General features: G+C 39.4%; 1 protein-coding gene across 2 annotated transcripts in view; it reads left to right on the top strand.

Annotated features, from left to right (window-relative positions):
* stpg2 (sperm-tail PG-rich repeat containing 2) overlaps positions 1–22,814 on the top strand; it is an 87,689-nt gene that overhangs the window by 13,205 nt on the left and 51,670 nt on the right. For both annotated transcript variants that reach the window (XM_046035972.1, XM_046035973.1), the window contains exon 8: positions 776–874. In XM_046035972.1, coding sequence (XP_045891928.1) covers positions 776–874 — 99 coding nt within the window. The remainder of the gene's footprint in view (positions 1–775; positions 875–22,814) is intronic.

Genomic DNA, 22,814 nt, shown 5'->3' with positions numbered 1-22,814 from the left:
CCTGGGGTTGCCCCCCCCCCCCCCCCTCATTTCTGGAAAGGAAACATTGTAGTCAGTGTTCATGAATAAAGATTGAGCTGTCCTAAGGCATGGGGAAAACATATTGTGCTGAAATTCACCACTGTTCCCTCTCAAAATTCAGTTGTAACTGCTAACTATCTCCACAGAAATCAATGCTCTTTTACTGCAGACCCAGTTAAACCACCTCTGGCCCAGCAACCTTGTGGGTTTACCACAAATACAAAAATGTCCTGGCTCTGCATTAGGGAATGTGTGAATGTGTGTGTGTTTCCTTACCTCTCATTGTCAACATCTCTGTGCGTGTTGTTAGCTTGTGTGCTAGTTACAGTAATTACTGTGCTGAAATGGTGCAGTGGACAAAATTGTTTCCTATGACTATGTTTCTCTCCCCAGTCTATTTTTTAAACATAAATGACTTAACTGCTGAGCAGAGAAAGAAAAGGGCTTTTTCTCACTGCGCCTTTTCTGTGTTTTCATGAGTTGCTCACTCATCTGGCTTTGCTTCATTTTTCTCTACCTTGTCTTTTTTTAGTTTATCTTCATAATAGTCTTTTCCTCACATGTGAGTGCCTTTCATTTAACTCAGAAACAAAAAGCAACTCTCCTTTTCTTACCTCTCAGTGTGTATTTGGCTCCCTCAGGTTGTCTCCGTATTTTCTAATTGACAGAACTACATGAAAAGTGATATCACCAAAGTAAATACAAATATTACCTTGTATTTACTGTACATTTCTTGCTTTCTGCTTCCCATCAGGGAGTTCCTGGTCCGGGCCAGTACCACATCAGAAGTCAGTTTGAGAAGCCTCTGAAGTCCAGTGGAAAGTTCACTTGCCCATTCCTCTCTCAGACTGAGGTACAATGCAAACAGAAATAGACATACAGTCCCCTCCAAAAGTATTGGAACGGTAAGGCAAATTCCTTTGTTTTTGTTGTTCACTGAAGACATTTGGGTTTAATATCAAATGTATGAGACAAGATTTCAGAATTTCAGCTCTCATTTCTCTGGTATTCACATCTAGATGTGTTAAACAACTCAGGACATACCACCGTTTGTTTGAACCCACCCATTTTTCAAGTGAGCAAAACATTTGACTGACAGATGTTTCTTCTTGCCCAGGTGTTGCCTTTTAGGTTGATTGTCCCAACATTATATAGCTCTGCATGACTAGACTAAATTTTCATCCTTGGTTCAAACCTATACAGACTGCATTTCCTGTTAAAGAGGATAAACCAACATGAAGACCAGAGAGCAGTCTATGGGAGAAAAGCAAGCCATTGTCAAGCTGAGAAAAGAAGGAAAATTGACCAGAGCCACTGGACAAACATTGGGCATAGCAAGTACAACGATTTGGAATGTCCTGAAAAAAAAAGTAACTACTGGTGTACTGAGCAACAGACGTCGAACAGGTCGGCCAAGAAAAACAACAGTAGTTGATGACAGAAATATCGTGAGAGCTGTGAAGAAAACCCCCAAAACATCAGTAACGACCTCCACAGTGCAGGTGTGAAGGTATCACAATCCACTATTGGAAGAAGACTCAGAGAGCAGAAATATAGAGGCCACACCACAAGATGCAAACCACTCATCAGCAGGAAGAATCGGAAGGCCAGATTGAAATTTGCAAAGAAGTACAGAGATGAGCCGCAAAAGTTGTGGAACACAATCTTATGGACTGATGAGACCAAGATTAATCTCTACCAAAGTGATGGAAAGGCCAAAGTGTGGAGAAAGAAAGAAACTGATTATGATCCGAAGCATACAAGCTCATCTGTGAAGCATGGTGGAGGTAATGTCATGGCTTGGGCGTGCATGGCTGCTTCTGGAACAGGCTCATTAATATTTATTGATGATGTAACTGATGATGGTAGCAGCAGAATCAATTCAGAAGTGGACAGAAACATTTTGTCTGCCAATTTACAGAGAAATGCATTGAAACTAATCGGGAGGAAGTTTATCATACAGCAGGACAACGACCCAAAGCACACTGCAAACAAAACAAAGGACTTCATCAGGGGAAAAAAGTGGAAGTTTTAGACTGGCCAAGTCAATCACCTGACCTTAACCCAACAGAGCTGCATTTCACCTCCTTAAGAGGAGACTGAAGGGAGAAACACTCCGACACAAACAAGAACTGAAAGAAGCTGCGGTAAAAGCCTGGAATAGCATCACAAATGAAGAATGTTTGGTGATGTCAATGGGTCGCAGGCTTGAGGCAGTTATTGCAAGCAAGGGTTATGCCACCAAATATTAAATGTTATTTACTTTAAGATTATTTGTTCCATTATTTTTGCTCACATAAGAATACTGTGGTCTAATACAAAACGGTGATATGTCGTAAGTTGTTCAACACATCTAGCTGTGAATACCAGGAAATAAAAGCTGAAATTCTGAACTCTTGTCTCATACTCATCTTTTGATCTTCAGCCCTTTTGTCTTCAGTAAACAAAAACAAAGGAATTTCCAATACTTTTGGAGGGGACTGTATATCAAGCATCCTATGTGTTGAAATGTTATAAACTTTTATTATTAGTGGTATTAACAGCAGGAACAAATATAATGACGTTGAATAACGGGCATGTTAAAAAGTGTAGCATCTATAAAGTTAACTGTTTCAAATCTTTATTTATAGCTAAGAGGATTTCTTCTGCAATATTAGAAGTTGTGCTAAGTTGTGTAATTGTTTCATTTGCAAGTTGTGTTACGGCACTCTGCCTCAACACAGTTATACCTGCATTTGGAAAGGTAGTTGCAATTGAATTTGACAGATATTTGACTGAAAATGTATAGTGACTGGGGTTAACATTTAACAGACTTGGGGAAGAACTGATGTGGGATGCAGAGAATTGTATGGAATAACATGAGGAAGGCAGAAAACATGCAGTTTCTGAATATGGATATGCATTTGGGACAACAATATTTAAAAACTGGAAAGACGCACAAAGTAAATTGAACTGTATAGATACCCTGATCTACATCACCTGTAACCTATTGTGTACACACAGGATTGCATTTTGTGTAACGAAAACGCAAAGTAAAATAGATCCACCCAGTGGGATTCTGTAAGATTCTTCTTTTGCAATAATGCTGTAATTGGAGTTAGATTGGTTTTACAGTGAAAGAACTAACTAGTGCAGTGATATGGTGACATTTTCTCAGCCACAGTCTGGGGTCATTTTAACAAGATGATATTTGAATCCCCCTTCCCCTGCCTTATTCCCTCACATACACACACATATATACATAATAAACCTGGATATAGAAAAAATCAAAAGCCTTTATACTGTTTTCTCTGATATGCCAAGCATATTTCACAGGCAACATCATGTCTACATATCATCAGTTTCTACTGCACATATACAGTCTATGTGCATGTGACATGTCTTAGTACTGTGTGGAGGATCACGGTTGCAGGGCAAAAAAAGTGAGAAGAAAAGAAGAAAGAGTAGGAGGATGAGAAAGAGGAATGAAAGGTAGCAGAGAGAGTTAATGAAAGAGAATAAAATAAAATGTGGCTCAGGAAAAGAAGTGTGAATGTATATGATCTTGAGTCCTTGGAGATGCTCATTTCCTATTTGCACCAACACTTTTTTCCATGGCCACTGATCTCCGTGCTAGCTTGGACATTCAGCTATGCTGTGCAACCACCTTTGTTTATACAAATGACTACACTAATAGATTGAATAGAAAGCAATGCCATGACATTGGTTTTATTATAAAAATAAGTCCTCTACTATTAGCAATGAGACTGGTAGGAAGGAAAATACACAATGTTTTCTATAAACTGCCAATAAAAGGCACAAAAAATATATTCAAAAACAAGTTGACATGTTAAAAGTGATAAAAGATTAACTTTGAACTGCCCAACCTAATGGAGACTGCTAGGCATAACTTACTGAACATTTAATTAGCTCCAAACAAATTGAAACTATGTCAAAAGAACCAGCACCAATCACTACATGCTGTATGTAAATTGACTTGCCAAGGTAAGGTCATAGCTACGTGTGAAAAAGAAATGGTCAAACTGCAGGAATTAATTTTCTTGGCAACGCTGTGTAACTTTGATTAGTACCCAGCAGCTACCATGTGGAGTGTACTCAGTACACTGTGGCTGAGGTAGGTAGAATTTCAACCAAGATTTTCTTTGGTTGACTACAAAACACTAACTCTGCTTCCACCCTCAACCACCAGGTGATTCATTACAAAGAGAACAGTCATTATTTTCTATGGCGAGCATGTATGCACACTCCTGAGTAGCTGCCTGAGCCATAGCAGAACACGTTCCCCTTATTATCTGAAATTTCAACCCAAATATGATGACCTCCACAGTGCATGTCCAATCACATTCCAGCACTGACATGACATGGAAGTTACAGCAGTAATAGTTATGCTACAGGAACCTTAGAGGAGAGGTAATTTTGTGCGTCTATGAATCCCTGGAGCTTTGTAAGAATGGATCAGGCTTTATGTAACACCCTTCATCGTTACATGAAAACTATGTATGCTTGCATGGTGTGACGAATGGGTTAAACAATGTGATATTAAATCTCCAGACAGAAGAAATTAATACAATTTCCTCAAGAATACAAATCTCAATTTTAATTGTATGTGTATACGGGTTATAAAGTGGAATTGCTACAAAAAATCTGTAATTTTACAGTTTTATTCCTTTTTATTTCACCGATTTTTTCCTGTATTTTTGAAATACATGAAAATAAACTGTGAATTTACATGTCTAATGTAAAATAACATGAAAAACCTGTAGCTGTGAATAACCATAACATTTCTGTTATTTTAAAGAAAATACATTCAGGAATTTATCATATTTTCACAAATATTATTTGCCTTATTTAAAAGAAAACACTGTTAAATTTAACTTTTATACTGTAAAAACATTTCTTAAACTTGGTACAATTAGTAACAGTTAACCGTAACAAAAAACATGTGATTTTGATCATTGAAAACAGCCATAATTACGGTAATTTCACAGATGCTGACTTTTATCATAATGCTTAGAAGTTCAAAATAACATATTAAAATCAGTTTTTTTCTTAATTAAAAATTACCACATGTTCACAATTTACATTAGAGTAATATATATCCATTTCTCTTAGACAGGAAACCCCTTTTGAGTTTGTACTAGGGTTATTTGTGACAGTTTCCTTTTCCACCACAATACAAATACCCACATCTAATACTATTTATTGACCATTTATTCAGTTCCATGTTCACAACACATCACCACACACACACGTCAAACATTTCAGTGTAAAGAATTATTCTCCTGAAACTAAAGTAGTTTATTTGTTATTTACCTTATTGATGACATTTTCAGATCTATTCATTAGAAACACAACTGGTTCGCCATAAAGAACATTTTGGACACTGTCAGACACAGCTCCAAGATTAAAGTTGAACATGAATGTAAAGTAATTGGAAAGTATTTCTTAAAATGTTGCCATTTTGCTTTGATAGGAGAGAGATATGAAAGTCAAAGGAGAGGGGATAATGGTACATCCAAAATGGTGGTTTTACATAGTGTGAACTTCATGCACAATCCAAAGACTTCATCATTTTCTGGAATCAATATGACATTTTTTAACTTTCTATAGCCAAAACTGGCTATAGAAAGTATCTGGTAAATGTTGTTACAGCTGTATGTGTTTCCCTGTGGTGTGCATACATGTTCCTTTTCTGTCCTCTAGTTCTACCCCGGAAGTGCTACAGATGATTGCTGAATTAGGTCCACCTGGCCTTGGAAGGGAGTGCACAACTGTGTGCACCTGAGTTAGGGTCCACAATTTCTAAATTAAGTTGGTATACAAAATAGATGCAAATATGTGTAAGTAGAAAGACAAGTGGGAATTTGATACAAACACAACTCAAGTAGAGAATTTACCTGAAATTCAATGTGAACTCAAACTCATCTCCTAAAATGGTTTGAATAATACCTATTGAAACAACAAACACCGGGTGGCCATAGCACACTCACAGTAGAATATATGCAAGTTTTTCTTGGCAGTCCTAATGAATCCATTTGTTTGCAAGTTTTTGGTATGCAAGCCAAAAAAACATTTTCAGATTGGGCTGACTTTGCACATCAACACCTCAGGATGACCTTAAGAAACCATTTTGCTTCTCAAGGTAGCTCAATTGGAAAACATAAACAACGGCAAACATAATAAACAGCATATCTATCCAAGGTCGGCAAGACATTAAGTAAGTTTCCTTTAATAATGGTATGGTGACCAAATTATGGGGATGTGTTAGTCCGGAGCCCTCTACACAGAATTAGGGACAAATTCAAGTCAGGTGGCTACCTGGCTGCAAAAATGACCACCAGCTCTTGTGTGTGAGCAATAAGGAAAAGGCAGATGATTTTCACTTGCTTGCCGTTACTTACATCCAAAAAGCTTGAGAGTGTTTGATTTACAATATAACTGCCATTAATAAATAGGGCTGTGTGATATAACAATATACACTATATTGACAAAAGTATTGGGACATGCCTCCGATTCACTGAATTCAGGTGTTCCAATTACTTCCCTGGCCACAGGTGGATAAAATCGAGCACCTAGGCATGCAGACTGCTTCTACAAACAATTGTGAAAGAATGGGTCGCTCTCAGGAGCTCAGTGAATTGTGAATTGAAGCATGGCACTGTGATAGGTTGCCACCTGTGCAATTTGTCCATTTGTGAATGCAAAGCGTCAGCTGAAGTGGTGTAAAGCATGCTGCCACTGGACTCTAGAGCAGAGGACACGTGTTCACTGGAGTTACAAATCACGCTTCTCTGTCTGGCAATCTGAAGGACGAGTCTGGGTTTGGCGGTTGCCAGGAGAACGGTACTTGCCTGACCGCAAAAAGTGTAAAGTTTGGTGGAGGGAGGATTATGGCATGGGGTTGGTTTTCAGGGGTAGGGCTTGGCCCCTTAGTTCCAGTGAAAGGAACTGTTAAAGCTTCAGCATACCAAGACATTTTGGAAAATTTCATGCTCCCAACTTTGTGGAAACACTTTGGGGATGGCCCCTTCCTGTTGCAACATGCGCACCAGTGCACAAAGCAAGGTCCTTAAAGACATGGATGAACGAGTTTGGTTGAACACTTTTGGGATGAATTAGCGCGGAGACTGCGAGCCGGGCATTCTCGTACAACATCTGTGCCTGACCTCACTTCTGCACAAAATTCCAATGAACACAATCTAAAAGTTGAATACCAGTTTTAGAACAGTATTTTGATGTTTTTTAAATGGAAAATTTAGTGTTTGCGGGTGTTGTATAATTTTTTTAAATTAAACATTTTTTATGTAAAATTATATAATAAAATTTTAATTTTATTTTACGGTATTTTTCTGGTGCCCCAGCTGCCGGAATATTTCAGTATTTTTACGAGTTAGTTATTTACTGTTATTTTACGGTATTTTTCTGGTGCCCCAGCTGCCGGAATATTTCAGTATTTTTACGAGTTAGTTATTTACTGTTATTTTACGGTATTTTTCTGGTGCCCCTGCTGCCGGAATATTTCCGTATTTTTACAAGTTAGTTATTTACTGTTATTTTACGGTATTTTTCTGGTGCCCCAGCTGCCGGAATATTTCCATATTTTTACGAGTTAGTTATTTACTGTTATTTTACGGTATTTTTCTGGCGCCCCTGCTGCCAGAATATTTTCGTTTTTTTTTTTAACTGTGTACGCAATGTTGTGGTCTTGTGTAAAAGGCGGTGTGGTATTGTGGGAATACTTTTTCTTGCTGATCATCATTGATATATAAAAAATTAGGTTCAGAATCATGTTTGATAAAAATTATTTCATACATATCCAAGATGGACTGTGGATTGTAATAGAGTCTCCAGTTAATATACATCTATGAGGACAGAAATAGAAATTAATATGCTTTCTGTGCACATTTGCTATAGGGAATCCATTTAAATGCAAACTTCGGTGGAGAATAGACACCATTATTTTTAGACAGGTCACTTTAGGTATTAGTGTGAGCTGAAATAATGATGAGGATGTGGGCCTCACAATAAGGCCCACATCAGGAGGAGCAGAAAGTAAATAAAAGCCGATGTACAACGGAGCTTGATCAGTCGCTGCCGGCAACCAGCTCAGATTCACATGTGCTCTGTTTTGAACTTCCACTGCATTGAACTCCATTCAATAAAGTGTTTTATTTGAAATAATTAAATGTGTGGGAGAGAACCTGAGGACACCTGGCCCAGCTCAGGGGCTTTCTCTTATAGTATGAGTGGGCCAAATTGGGGAAAGAGATATTGTACTTTGATACTTGAACAGGGTTACCTGCCCCTGCAGGGAGTTTAGAGTCCAAGATCAGCTACATAGCAGCAGCCATGGGGCTTTTGGGAGGGATTTTGTGTCTTGCTCAAGGACACTACAACAGGGGCAATACGTGGGCTTGTCAGATTGTCCTTGAGTTGCTATTCACACAGCCAAAACAAACAAAAAAGAATGTCTTTGTTAAAGTCATCCAACAACTAATTTGTCATAAAAAGACAGGAGAATGGACAGATGTGTTTCTCCTGTAAACACTGCCCCATCTATAGCATGTTGTGGTGCCTTGCTTCCCAGCACAGAAACAGCAGGGAAGAATGAGGAAGTCATGAAAAGTGAAATACAGAAAGAAATAAGGTTGTGAGCTTGGAGATAGAAAGGAAAAATAGAGGATGATAGACAGAGATAGGCTAAGCCCTGTCTGGTGTACATTATTGGTGAAAACCCCTTCATTACTTTTGTCTTTTTCCCGACCCCATACGGTTTTTGGCCTCTTTCACTCTCTCGTTCACATTTATTCTCCCTCACTCTCTCTCATTCCTTGCCTCTGCCAGTGCAAAGACAAAAACATACACCATTAAATGAGGCATGCACACTTACACACAAGGTCTCTCACACTTTATCTCACACACACACACACACACACACACACACACACACACACACACACGTGAGTGTGGCGGAATCAGCATGTGATTTAGACTGGTGTGATTAATGGCATTCTGTGCACCAGTGAGGAGATGAACCAGAAAACAGCACAAACATTATCATAACCTGAAAGACCTAATTATTGCAGTGCACATCTGACAGTGTGTGTGTGTGTGTGTGTGTGTGGGGGGGGGGGGGGGGGGGGTACAAGATTTATGACCCTGCTGTGGAATGTTGCGCATTGTCCCCTTCATCCCCTTTGTGTCTTTCACCATTTGGGTGCAAATTAGGAATATGATAATGGACTGATAGCGGCCTGTATGCATGCACTGTGTTTATACACAGTGACTATCAGTCTTCCCTGACCAGCTGTCGAAGGACATCTTTCAAAACACGGTTCTGAACATGCAGACCTCCTTTATGGTAATGTGGCATTCTTGACACAAGGAAAACCACACATCACTGCACAAAACTGCAAAATGCTAAACATAGATATGTTCTTCATCCAGTATCCTCTTCACTAGTGTGAAATTATGGTTATTAGGTGACCAGCTACACTCAATCCAGGTGCTTTGCAAGTGGCCAGAAAACAGGCATTCCAGGTAGGGCTGGGCAATAAATCAATCGCAAAATAATTTCCCTCAATAACAATATAACAAATGTTCAATATATCAATAAATATTTAATTCATTAAAATCACAAACAAATTAGCTCTCACTTTTTCTATTAACATGTTTATTTTGTTGAGGAAAAGGGACTGAAAAAAGAGTTACTAATCATATTGTTTGAAGAAAGATTTTATCATAATTGTTTTGAACGTTTTACCTCAGATTTTTGAAGTGATCCACTTTTTGGCATAAAGTGTTTGTCACGTTCTGACCATAATGTATAGTTTACCCGCACAATTAACCATCTGGCCCTTCAATTTTCAGGCAAAATTCCGTCTAGTGGTTTCTAGCGTATACACACACTCACACACACACACACACACACACACACACACACTCACACACACACACACACACCAAGTTATGTTTGAGGTCATTTTGCATTTCTATTCTGTCCTCTAGACATATATGTTTGTTCTGTGCATTAGATTTGGCACCACCCACAGCTAAAATTTCAGCTACTGTGTAGACAGGAAGTAGGAGGAGAGTTACCATATGGTCCTGCTTGAGGCTGCAATTGCAACAAGTCAGGTCACGCTGTTGTTTCCTTGGCAAAGGCAATGCCTATGTTGAAATATTATTGTACTTACCTAAAGATATTAAGAAGAATCTAATAGGAATTTAAAGTTGCTGTGTTATGGACATTCGTTTGTGTAGTTTATTGCAATGACGTTCACGCTGTGTGTTGAGTTTCTGCGTGTGAGCTAAAGTGATACCAAAAGGTGACGTGGACAGTGGAGTTGGTTCACCAGAGAGTGCTGACAAGTTGTGTAAAATTTTATCTCATTAGATATGTCAGTAGATGTCAAAGTAATTAAAAAAATAATTTAAGGAATGCTTATAAAATGCATGTTAAAAACGGTAATATATTGCGATTGCATTTTTTCAATCTCAATATCCAGCAATGGTTGACCTCTAATGCAGATGATTCTGCTTTTATTCACAAAGGTTTTAAGACATCACACCAACACATCGGAAGTGGATGCCATTTCATCGAGTCCTTTCTGTGGGCGTAGTGAGTGTGTGGTTGAGCAATGCAGAGGAAAAGGTATGCAGAGCAAAGTTTAGCAGTGGATGTACACTGTAGGTTACAGTTTGGCAGCGAATAAAGGCTGCAGCTAAAGATCCTGTGTCCGTATTGTTTCCCAACTGCAGGAAAAGTGAAGGGGGTTATCGCGTTGTCGGGTTGAAGATGATGAGGGCAGACCACAATACATCATTATCTTGAAAAAGATGACACCAGATATTTTGATATCCAGGCTCCTCACTTACTGTAAAATCCTGAATAACGACATGGGAAGTCCCATAGCCAGCGCCCTGTGGGAGGCACAAGACGTTTCCAATTTGGGGCCGATTTCATGTCAGCTTTTTATTCTGGTCAGGTTTATTCATGGTGCAGGGTAATGGATGACACTAGATCAGATACTGTACTGGATCAGCATCAAGTGCTTCACAAGACACTAGGTTATGGCTGTCTGTTCCTCTCTTCCTCTCGCCTTCTTCCCTTTCGCACTCTGTCATTCTCACACTATTTCTCTAACTAAATCCGCCCTCAGGCCCCTGGACACCAGAGCAGAACAGAGGGGAGGAGAGAGGGAGGCACAGATGAGAGAGAAATAGACAGTAAGGCCAACCACAGAACGAAGGAAAGAGCACTGACTGAGGAAGAGTGGAAATTGACAGAGATTGAGAGTTTGGAGTTATTGAAGAGAAACATCATGGGAAAACAAAAGAAGAAAAATATGAACAAATATGGCACGTATTCCGCTACTGTCCTGCTACTCTCTTACAGTATTTCAGCCTTAAAAGAGAATAAAAGAGGAACAGAACGAGGAAAAATACAATAAAAAATAAACATGTCTTTTATTTTGTTAAGGACACATTTTGCCTACAGATGTACAGTTATGTGCTCATACAAAAGGGCAAATTAAAAAGACATCCAGAGGACAAATAAATGTCAGTATTTGTCATGAAAAGTGTGACACATATTGCCAGAAAGAGACAAACAATAACAAAACTAAGGACAAATTCAGAGCATCTATATTACCGAAGAGAAATCACTTGTGACAAAGTCACTGCATCAGTCTGGATGTTTCAGCACAGCACTAAGTTACTCAGGGAAAAAAGAAGGGATTTACTTTGACAAAACAAGCAAAACATTCCCAGAGATTAAAAGTCAAATCAGTCCTGCAGGAAAGAAAAGTCTATTCAAATCAAGTGGATGTTCAGAATGTAATTTAGGCTGTAAAAATGTTTGACACATTAAAGAAAAAGAAAAGCATAAATACCCCCAATTGGTTCTGTTTGGATTATTATTGTTCTGTAATGAACACAACTCAGTTGTCAGCTTCTGCCTTGGCGAAGTGTGCTCTACTTGTGTCGTGCCAATAAAGCACCCATCAATTTGAGCTGAAGTCTATTGAACTGATAAAGCAGAGGAGTTGAATAGCAATAGGGAGAAAAAGAGGAACTAAATTGCTAAGGAGAGACACTCTGAATAAAACATATTGCCAAGGATACAGAGGGGAAAAAAATACTAAACGTTGAATTGTGAACACTTCGCAGAATCCATGTCAAAGTGAGCACTAACAGGGACTCCAAAATGTATTTAATAAAATTATCTTTGGATGATATGTTTTATTTTATTAAATTCTTGCAACCTTTTTTTCTTAAAATAAAATGAAAAGCATCCTGTTGTTTTCTTGCATTTTGCCTGCATGCCCTACACATATTACAGCAACTGTGCAGCACAAGATTTGTGACTATAGTCTACAAGACTGAAAACCACATGTTATTTGAAACCAAAGATCACAGACAGTAATGAAATATACTGTTTACTGTAATTCAAAGTGTTCTCATATTCGCCGTTCTTTTTTGAATGTAGACAGTAATGAGATGTTAAGAGAACAAAGCATAAAGGAGAATCAAAAGGAAGCTCTGGCACAAGGCTGCGGAAAGAGCACAAATATATGAGCTCAGTTAAAATAGTGATCTGTAATCATTTTGACACAACAAACCTTGTAGAAATATAGGATATTATGGTGTTTGCCTTAGTGAACTTAAGCGCACAGACATCAAAGGGAGGGTTTATTGAGACCCCTCCCGAGCCTGTACACCTTGTTATGGTTTTTAGTATGCTAAGACCCAGAGGGCTTCCACAGACGTTTGATGTCTGGGATGAGATGGAAAATGAGATGCTGTTTAACAAACAGCCTGCAATGAGCAAGTGTTTACAGAACAAAAAAGGACAAACATTAAGCGAGATACAGTTGTGGGAGACAGTGCAGGGATGCAGGCCCCATGCCCAAACCCATTGTGTGCCAATTTAAGATGCTTAGAAAGATAAATGTATTTTTCATTTAGGCTTAATGATATCTATGCATATATTGTAGTTGTAACTCTTGGAGATGGCCGTGTGCCTAGTTGCACTTTTTCTTGTTTTCTATCACCTGAACCATGTTTTTTTCTGGGTGTGATGGTGATTAAAAAGGAACATAACTATCCTGTCAAGACCATATTGGTGGTATACAAAACAAGCCATTGCTGCTGAATAGCGGCTGTTTATGGTTTCCCCAAATTCAAGAAAAGCAATATTAAAACCATCCATTCTTGTGGATGTAATGGTGACTTGGCAGTTGCTCGTAGCATAGCAGCTTGTCCTTATTAACGGTTCCTCATTGGAGTACTGTGAGCTGCCAACGGCATGGTCAACACACAATGTGATTTCAAAATGATGGGGTTACAATCGTAGCTGGGAAAAAACTACTTGGAGGTACCTTATTGCATCTAGTCTATCACACAGCTGCTGCATAACCATGTTCCACTTAGAAATGTGTACACAAAGGAGTTTAGTGAACATGTTATTGTGTTCCTCCAGTTTTGTTTGTGGTATGATAACAGGTATAACCTTAAATAATACATCTATAAAGGATAGTAGTGAGCTCACACTACTACATATATTCAGCAGGGATGGGTATTGTTAGGATTTTGTTAATTTTGTTAATTCTGTTAATCGTGTTGCGGCTTTCTAAAGTTAATAACTAAGTAGTTGCTCCATCTGATAATTATGTTGATCTGAGATTGACTTGTTAAATTACCCCCATTATGGTTCTGACCAATCAGGGTCTACTAATTTAAGATCGGTCCTCAATACCCATTCCATCAAAATAGGGCTGCATGATTTGGAGAAAAAGTCATATTGCGATTATTGTGGACAATATTGCGATTTGGGATAGCGATTCGATTATAATGGAACAAATGGTACTATGGGTCTGCTTGCTTGATTGTCAAGGAAAATGCACAGAATACTGTGATTTTGAAATGTGTTTTTCTCAACTTGAACAAAGTTAAACAATAAACAATATTTATAACAATAACTTTAGTAAAAAATCTGTAAAACAGAACAAGGGGTGCGTGTTGCTCTCAGGAGGAGACGGCTAAAAGGAGCAAATATTGGCACACTGACATCCTGGATCTAAATCTACATCTGTCCACTGCAGAGGCTCTATCCACAACCTGGAAGAGGAACTAGTGTAAAAGAGTGTATTAGTATATTATAATAATTAAACAAAGACTATAATGTTCAGGTAATATTATACTGTTAGTATAATGTTAATATATTAAATACAACATTCATTATAATTTCCCCACTAGTTGAATATTAAATCCAGTTACAGCTGTTTCATTTCTGTAGGTTGTTTTTATTTATTTAATCCTTGTGCAAGCAAAATTATTTATATGGATCTCTAATTTGTTAATGTTAAGTATTAACTTGTTTTTATATTACATTTTTATATTATAATATTGTTCAACATTTAATGATTTGCTGCAGCATGTCAAACTTTTTTCTAATGCCCCGCCCCACCCAGGCTGTGATTGGTTGGTTGACGACAAGTGACTGACATCGGCTTTATGAAAAGTTGGAAAACAAAAGGCAGCAATATAGCCAACGTTAACTGGCCAGCGATCCAAAGCCATACCTTCTTTATCATCTCCCTGTTTTCTTCTGTCTTACCGCTTTGGCTGCCGACGACACGTAACATAACTGTCTCTCTCACAGAGCGACACCGGCCCACTGGCTTTTCTCTTGCTGCTCAGGTGGTGAGTCCGGATATGTTTTGAAGGATTAGCAGCGGGGTGGGGTTGTTGTCTTTAACGTTACTGGCTCACTGCCCAAAAATTACTATTTGTGGTTCGTACTTATCTGCGAGAGCCCAGTGTGGCCGGAGATAATGAGCAGACTGCAGTGCAAACTGAGAGGAGAGTCTCACACACACAGCACACTTTTTCTGCTCAAATCGCACACTTTTTGCGTTTATGTAATGCACATTACGACATCGCGATTGCGATTAGATTAATTGTGCAACCCTACATCAAAACATTGTTACCGCACAATAATAATAAGAGAATGGATATGCGCATGCGTAGTACTGACTAAACTGTTTACTGTTTAAACCTCAAGTATTTGCACATAGTTTGCATTAAATAATACAGCAGTAGTTACGTGCATTCAAAATACATTACATATGACGCTGATTCAGCATAAAAGGTTGCTCTGATTCAGACAGAGTAGCAAAAACAATTCAAATTGAAGATGAGGTGTGTTTAGGCAGTGAGCCAGGCAGTTAGGAAGGAAGGAAACAGGGTGTGAGGACTGCGTGTGTGTGTGTGTGTGTGTGTGTGTGTGTGTGTGTGTGTGTGTGTGTGTGTGTGTGTGTCTTTGTGTGTATAGTACTGGGTGTCAACGCTGGAGAGAGAGAGAAGAGAGAAAATAGGGGGGAAGATAGAGATGGTTCAGCATTATTGGAAGGGTCATGGTATCAGTACAGGGTCAGCTGCGTTACATGTGTGTACTTGAGTGTGTATGTGTGAGTTGCATTTGTTAGGCCCAAGGTGACCAGATTTTCCTTATACTGTAGTTCAGTAGAAAGACGCAAAGCTGAAAAGCTGCCCTCTTTGGTTGGCTAGCTCACAGTTTGGCTGGTTTATTCACAGGCTTAGATTACATACCACATAAATATCCCAGTCAAGTGTGCCATAATACCGTCAACAATTGCTTAGCAAACTGCCAATATTATCTGCCAGGCAACTGGAAAGAGAGACAGAGAGAGTAGACAGCAAAAGAGGAAGCCTTAAGGAAAGAAAGGAACGAGGAGGCAGGTATGAAGGCAAGAGGAGGAAGGGGAAAATGGAGGTTTCAGGGACTAAATCAAAAGGTGACAGCCAGAAAAGAGAGAGAGTAAATAAAATGAACTGTAGAGGTTGACAGTGCAAATAGGATAGAGAGGAAACAAGAAGAGATTAGGAGGCCAGAGAAAAGAGGATGAGTAGGTGATGGGTTAGAGTAATGAAAGAAAAAGGTGAGACAGTGAGGGGAAAAGGAGGATGGAAAGACGAGAGAGCTGGCACAGGAGAGGCAGCTGCAATTTACATATGCTAATTAAACTTCTGTTTGGGTCACTTGCTCTTCATGTCAGGGCTGTCTCCACACCTTCTGTCTGTACTCACATTTTCTTTGTCCATCTATCTATGGTTCTGCCTACTTCGTCTCATTCCACATATTATCTTCAGAGCAGGAATTTGTCTCTTTGATTGTATTTTTGTTTTTTTTTTGCTCGGAGAAAAACCCTCATCTCCCTCTTTCCGTCTCCAATGATCATACGTCGCCCCCCCCCCCTGCACACCTCATTCTAAAGCTGCCCTTTCTTTGTGATCTGTCTTAACTTCCTCCAATCCCCCTCAATTTTCTGGTTTACCTCAATTGCTCTTTTTGTGCCGTTTATTTCTTTCTGTCTTCTTTTGTCCCATATCTCCGTACTCTAAATCTCTTTTTGTAAAGATGTCAAATCTACTCTACTAATGTTCACCTTATCATCCTTGCATCTACCTATGTTTATTTCTCTTTCATTCTCTGTAAAGAGTGTAGACCATCATCATACTAAGCTTGTTCCTTTCTTTCTCCTTGCTTCATGTCCTTGCCCCATTTTCTTCATCCCTAAAGTATGGATCCATTAACCTCTTTCTTTTCTTTAATCATATCTAAAACCTCTGTTTCTCCTGTCCTCATCTTCCCTCTCTTCTTCATCACCTCTCTGGATTCTACTTATTCTCTTTTTATGTCTATTCCTATATTTCCTATCTTGTTTCCACCCCACACCTTAACACACCTGGAAACCTTTCATGTCATATAATTTCCTTCCTCTGCTTCTTCTTTCCATTATACCCCAATATGCCCTCTTTTTTCAGCTACAGCTATGTTCCCAGAGATGCCTTTTTCTTCTTTGTTGATCCTCTTTCTCTTCCTCATATTCACTTTCCCCTTCTCTGCCAGACCTCACAGTCCAAAACCCAAAGCTTAGCCAAATACCAGAATGCCAAAACACCAACTGCACTGGCCTAAATGCAAACACACACACACACACACACACACACACACTTATCTTTATATACAGACACTCGCAACATGCATGGGCACACAAACGCCACACACAGAGCTCTAGTCTTCATGACCCATTGCTGGTTTGTGAGCCATCTGTTCATTTATTTCAAAGAACAAACACACCTGACAGTACTGAGGAGCTGCTAAGTCCATTTCACTGTTCACTGAACAGCACAATTGAGTCGACTAGATGGAGGGATAAGCTGGAACAAAAACTTAACGCACCCCAAGGGGAATTGGAGATCGAGAACCACTGTTCCTGTCCAAAGCCATTTCTCTGAGAATCAGAAAACTGTATCTCTCAGTCTCTGTCATCTAACAAGATTCAATACTGTGCTACCATAACGCCCAGAGTTAATGGGAATTTGGCTTTGGCGAGGCTCAAGATATGAGGGACATAAGGTCCGGTTATATCACATGGTGGCATACATGGCATGGAGTATATGTTCATGTTAAACAGCGATACTATGGGGTAACAATAAAAAGATGGGGGTACTGTATGGGGGGGGGTAATGTTTGTTGAAGGTGCATTTTATAAGCAACAATAAGAATTCCCAGCTGCCAACCCTCTCCGACATTTGTTTATAAACATATCTCATTTGCGTTATCAGATTTATTGTGTAGGTTTTGTAGAAAATGTAATGCAGCATAACGTTCGCTGTCAACATATTTCATTTGTTCTTCCAAGAATATTATCTCAAGGTATATGAAGCTTGAGTTAGACTTTATGATTAGACAACAGAAAAAAACGAAAGAAAAATGATTAAGGTTAGATTATGGTCTTGGCTCAGGTAAGACGATATGACGAAAGGACACAGTTTAAACCTGAAAAGTCATGTGCTTTGGACGCCCAACCATCAACCCCAATCTCCTCCCTGTGACTTCTGTGCAGTATAAAAGGTGTCATGTTCCTGGACTGGAAAAAAATGCCAGTAAAGCTTTTTCCTAAATGTCTTTGGCAAAGACGATTATAAATGCATTATTATGCACATGCAAATAATACACAAGTAACCTATACTGCATCTTTATAGCAGATGTGCTGTGTACATTTACAGCTTTGAGATCCCTCTATCCCACAAGGCATAGAAGTTTCTCAGCCTGGGTCTACATTGCAACAGCGCGGCTAGATTTGAAAATCAAATTAATCTCAGTTGTGGACGGTGAAAAGTTTCTCCATTGCTATTTCTGTATGCGATATATTATTATAGGAAAGGTTCTTACCTGAGGATGATTTCACCAGGAGAGGGGCAGACACGGAGGAGAACAGGAACCAGTGAGGGGAAAAGAAAAAAAAAGACAAAGAGAGACAAGACAGCATTTTGTTAGATTATTAAATACTGCACTCCAAGCTCTCAGAAACAATTACAGTTGTTAGACTAGACTCTACTTCTATTTCCAGGACATCTGCCTTCACCATATGATGTATAATTCAACTGTGACAAGGTAATTCAATGCAGGTGTATTTTACGCCACTGCATCTCTCCACACAGTCACCATGGCAGGATTTACCAAACACTAAAGTATACAACCGGGCATAAATGGGTAAAAAATGTAAATCTTTGATGGCTACATTTACAGGCATCAGCTGGGAGCGAGAGGGCTAAATGTGCTCACTGTTTTATGTTCACAGTGATGGGGACAGACCCAATGAGGCAATGTCTTGTTTAAACCAATCAGGGGTGATGAGACACAGAGCCACTAGAATATTGACCATAATTGCTCTGTCTGGCTTGTGTCAAAACCGAAGTGTGTGTGTGTGTGTGTGTGTGTGTGTGTGTGTGTGTGTGTGTGTGTGTGTGTGTGTCTGTGTGTGTGTGTGTCTGTGTGTCTGTGTGTGTGTGTACATTTGTTTCTGCTGGTCTGCATGCGAGACATAAGTGCAAACAGTTTGAGAAGAACAGAATAAGATTGAGTGAAATATAAATACAGAGAAATTACTTTTACAGTCAAAATGCAGAGCGACAGAGAGAGAAATGTGGACAGAGGGGAGAGAGACGATGAGAGACACACGAAGAGAATTTTTCAGCATCTGAAGTGAGACAAATGGGCCGTATATTCAAACCAGACATTCACAGTGGGCTGAGAAATTCTTCTTGTCCCTCTCCAGAATATTTACTTGCTTTTTCATCTCCTCAAAATATTTCACACTTAATGTCATTGCGCCCGCTCTAACTCTGCATGCCTCTCTTGGCGCTCCCTTACAGTCCCTCTTTTGCTTAGGCTTATTCGCCCTCTCTCACTGCTCTCTCTTTCTCACTGTGCGTCACTCTCTGATCTCTCTGGTACTCATTCAAATAGTGATCTAACCTTCTAAAAACTTTTGGTCGCTCTGTGTGTAACGTAGCATTATTTACATTTCCCCCAGGATACCACTGCTTATCAATTCTGGCCCTGCTCGCATCTGTTCTGAAAGTCTTGGAAGTGATGCTTTATTATTATCGCGTGTGTGTGCATGCAAGATGCTTTATCGTTACTCCAAGTGTGTTTGTGTGTGTTTGTGTGTGTGTGTGTGTGTGTGAGTGTGTGAGTGTTGTGGGTGCCTTATCTTTACCATCTCTCACGGGCCTCTGCTGTCCAGAAACAAAAACCCTGTGCTTGTTTGAGCTGATCAAGACAATGAAAAACAGTGTGTATGACATTTCTGTTTGAGCATATCTAAGATCTAGAGAATAGTACAAATGTGTGCCAGAAACTGAGCTTGTAAGTGCTACTGAGTTTTTACCATCTCTGAGCTTTCATGTGCACGTGAGTATCGGTGTGTACTGAAGTCTACGTCTAGGTGTGACACACTACCAGAAAAGCTTGATCAACACTCTCCCCTAAGCTTAGCAGAGGAACTGGTCGAAACTGGATATACTGTATTGCTGCATTCACAGACAGCCACCAACACATCCCAAAAACAACTACTACTGTCAGTGTGTCTGAACACACTCACTCACTATTCTTTATAAGCAGCAGTTTTTGAAAAGAGGGAGGGAATGAGACAACAGCAACACCACTCATAAGTACTTGTGTATAAAATTCTATTTTGCTGTGCAATGTGGTTTGAGAGTTCAAAGCTGTTTCCCCCCCAACACCTGTTTACTTTTAAAATTACTTAATTCTTATAATTCACCTAGCCTGAAATAGTATAAAAACATTTAAAGTTTTAAAAGTGTAAGATCTTCGTAGAAAGTCTATAAGCCATTATGGAAACGAGAGGAAAGGCTCTCCTTCTCCTCGGCTAGAAGGACAATCAGCAAGTTAGAAAAGAAAATCAAAAACGTTATTAAACCTCAGCTCATCAAAACATCTTGATTTTTCAATCATCCAGAGGCTCTAACACACTCCGATTTCATAGAACAGGGGTTTTCAAAGTGTGAGGCGGGCGTCCCTAGGGGGGCTCCAAACAGTTTCAGGGGAGGCTCAGTGAATGGAAGTGAAACAATATTACATTACTTATTGCATTAGTTATTAAAAGGAGATCACATAGAATAGCCTACATGCCCTTTCACAAGCTTTGTCTGAGGGGAGGCCCGCAGTTTCAGAGTTTGAATACCCCTGCCATAGAGCAAGTATACATGAACATACTCTGTGTGCATATCAGACCTTAGTTGGCTTTGTGTGGAAAAAGTGTGCATTCGAGTAAACACGCAAATCCAGAGGGGTTTCTAGCTTACAAGCTGTTCTTTTAAACTGTGATGCAAAGAGTTAAAAAAAACTCGTAGCAAAGCATCTCACTATTCAATGCATTACAGTTTGGAGATTTATTGTACAGATCTCCAGATTCAAAAGACTGACATGAAAAGTTTTAAACCGTTTTTAACCAGTAAAAACAATGTATTCTTTACCGTGTGCAGCTCATTGTTGGCAAATCAGCAAAAAGTAAAGTATAATCACAAACACAGCAGGAAAAAAAAAAGAAAAGCCTAATTACACTTGGCATCATGTTGATAATCAGCACCTGATTACCTCCTGGTTTTGGGAACCTTTTCAGCTGCTATTGACCTATCAGGATGGATTTTTGCCTTTAACAACTTCCTGTGGGAGTTAATGAGCAAAACACCAAACAAGAAAGCTAAAAGGCCTTTTGTTGTTCCTAAGGTCATTAAGCCCAATCACAAAGTGCCCTGGTATGTCCCATGTGTGTTCTTCTACGTGTGTGTGTGTGTGTGTGTGTGTGTGTGTGTGTGTGTGTGTGTGTGTGTGTGTGTATGTGTATGTGTATGTGTATGAGAGAGAGAGAGAGAGAAACGCCATGCTATGTATTCTTTGAGAGGAACCTGCAGGATCTGCTCTGCTTTGGGAAGTCAGAATGAATGCATTCCTTTTACAGAGATAGACACACAGGCACACACTTGCCTCTCTTTTCCTTATAACACACATACAGAGGTAATTGATCTGTGAGGAATCTCGGGTGTTGCTGCCACTGTGTGAAAGCATGTGTTTTCTGTGTGTAGCAGGCAGTGGGTCAGGGGCCTGTGTCAACATCTCCCATTGGTAATGGCTGGCTAATGTATACCTACACTTATGGAACTACATGCCTCCACCATTTCTCTCTCTTTACCCTCTGTTTAGCTTTTTCTGTCTCTCTTGTCTAAGCTAACTACATGAAGCTCTCCTCAGTCTCTTGCGCTCTCACACTAAGGACAAACTATGAATTACTCATACACTTTAAACCTATCAATACTTTAGTTAAAATATCCGTTCATGAAAATATTTAGGCAAGTTTATAGGGTTACTTCAGTGATTTAGTATTGCACTTGTATAAGGTTGGGGGACACTGGTGAGGTGCAGGTTAAGCCTTTATAGTTAAAATTGGACACCAAAGGCAAAACATTTTATCCATCAATTCTGGACTTTGAAGCCAGAACAGACAGCAATATTTGAAATTTAAAAATAAACGCATGGCATAGAAAAAAAAAAAAAAAACACTATTAAGGATCCCCGTAAATATTTTTAACAAGAGTTATGACTAAGATGTACTCTAAAGTACACTCTAAAGTTGGAAAATAATGCTTGCTGGTGGACAACCACAGTATACAATGACAGATCAAACATAAGTGTTCTGCAATTTCTTGTTACTTATCGGCTGACATAGGCGCCAATACAGATCCATATCTGCAACAAGCTAATAACGGTCAACATATCAGCCCAGGGTTTTAATTAAAAGCAGCCTTGTGATGGTGTAAATTATCCACTCGTAGCAGGGCAATATGACATATAGTTTAATATTAACAAATATTTAAAAGACTTAAGAAAATATATAACAACACATGCAGTACAGAATAATTTAAGCTTTCTTCTGAACTGAAAAGCTAAAACATTGGAGCTTGCTGTCTGAAAGCACTTCCTGTGGTTTGTTTGTGTGTGTGTTGTACTTTAGTGACATTAGAAAAGCTAAATTGCCCACTGTCACTCAATAAAGGGTTAAAGTGGTCTGTAATTTTGTAAAGGCCTGGACTTAAGGCTCTGGTGGTGTGTGTGTCTGCATTTGTAAGTGGTCAACAATGCCTTAAAGCGGATGGGAAAGTGCTTCCATTATGGTGTCTGATGGCTCAAACTGCACTCTACACAGCATCACAGCATGATGGGCTGAGAGAGAGAGAGAGAGAGAGAGAAAGAGAGACTGTGATCGAGTGCAAACTAGTGTGTAATGGGAGCCAGGTGCGTGGCTTTGTAAGAGTGAGGAAGACCTCCTGTTGCTGTGACTCTGTTCTGTCTCTCACAGGTCAGCACTTACACACACACACACACACACACACACACA

Source organism: Micropterus dolomieu, linkage group LG21, assembly GCF_021292245.1.
Source record: "Micropterus dolomieu isolate WLL.071019.BEF.003 ecotype Adirondacks linkage group LG21, ASM2129224v1, whole genome shotgun sequence".
Taxonomy (NCBI): Eukaryota; Metazoa; Chordata; class Actinopteri; order Centrarchiformes; family Centrarchidae; genus Micropterus; species Micropterus dolomieu.
The sequence above is the reverse complement of the archived record's forward strand: the minus strand, read 5'-3'. Positions and strand labels throughout refer to the sequence as shown.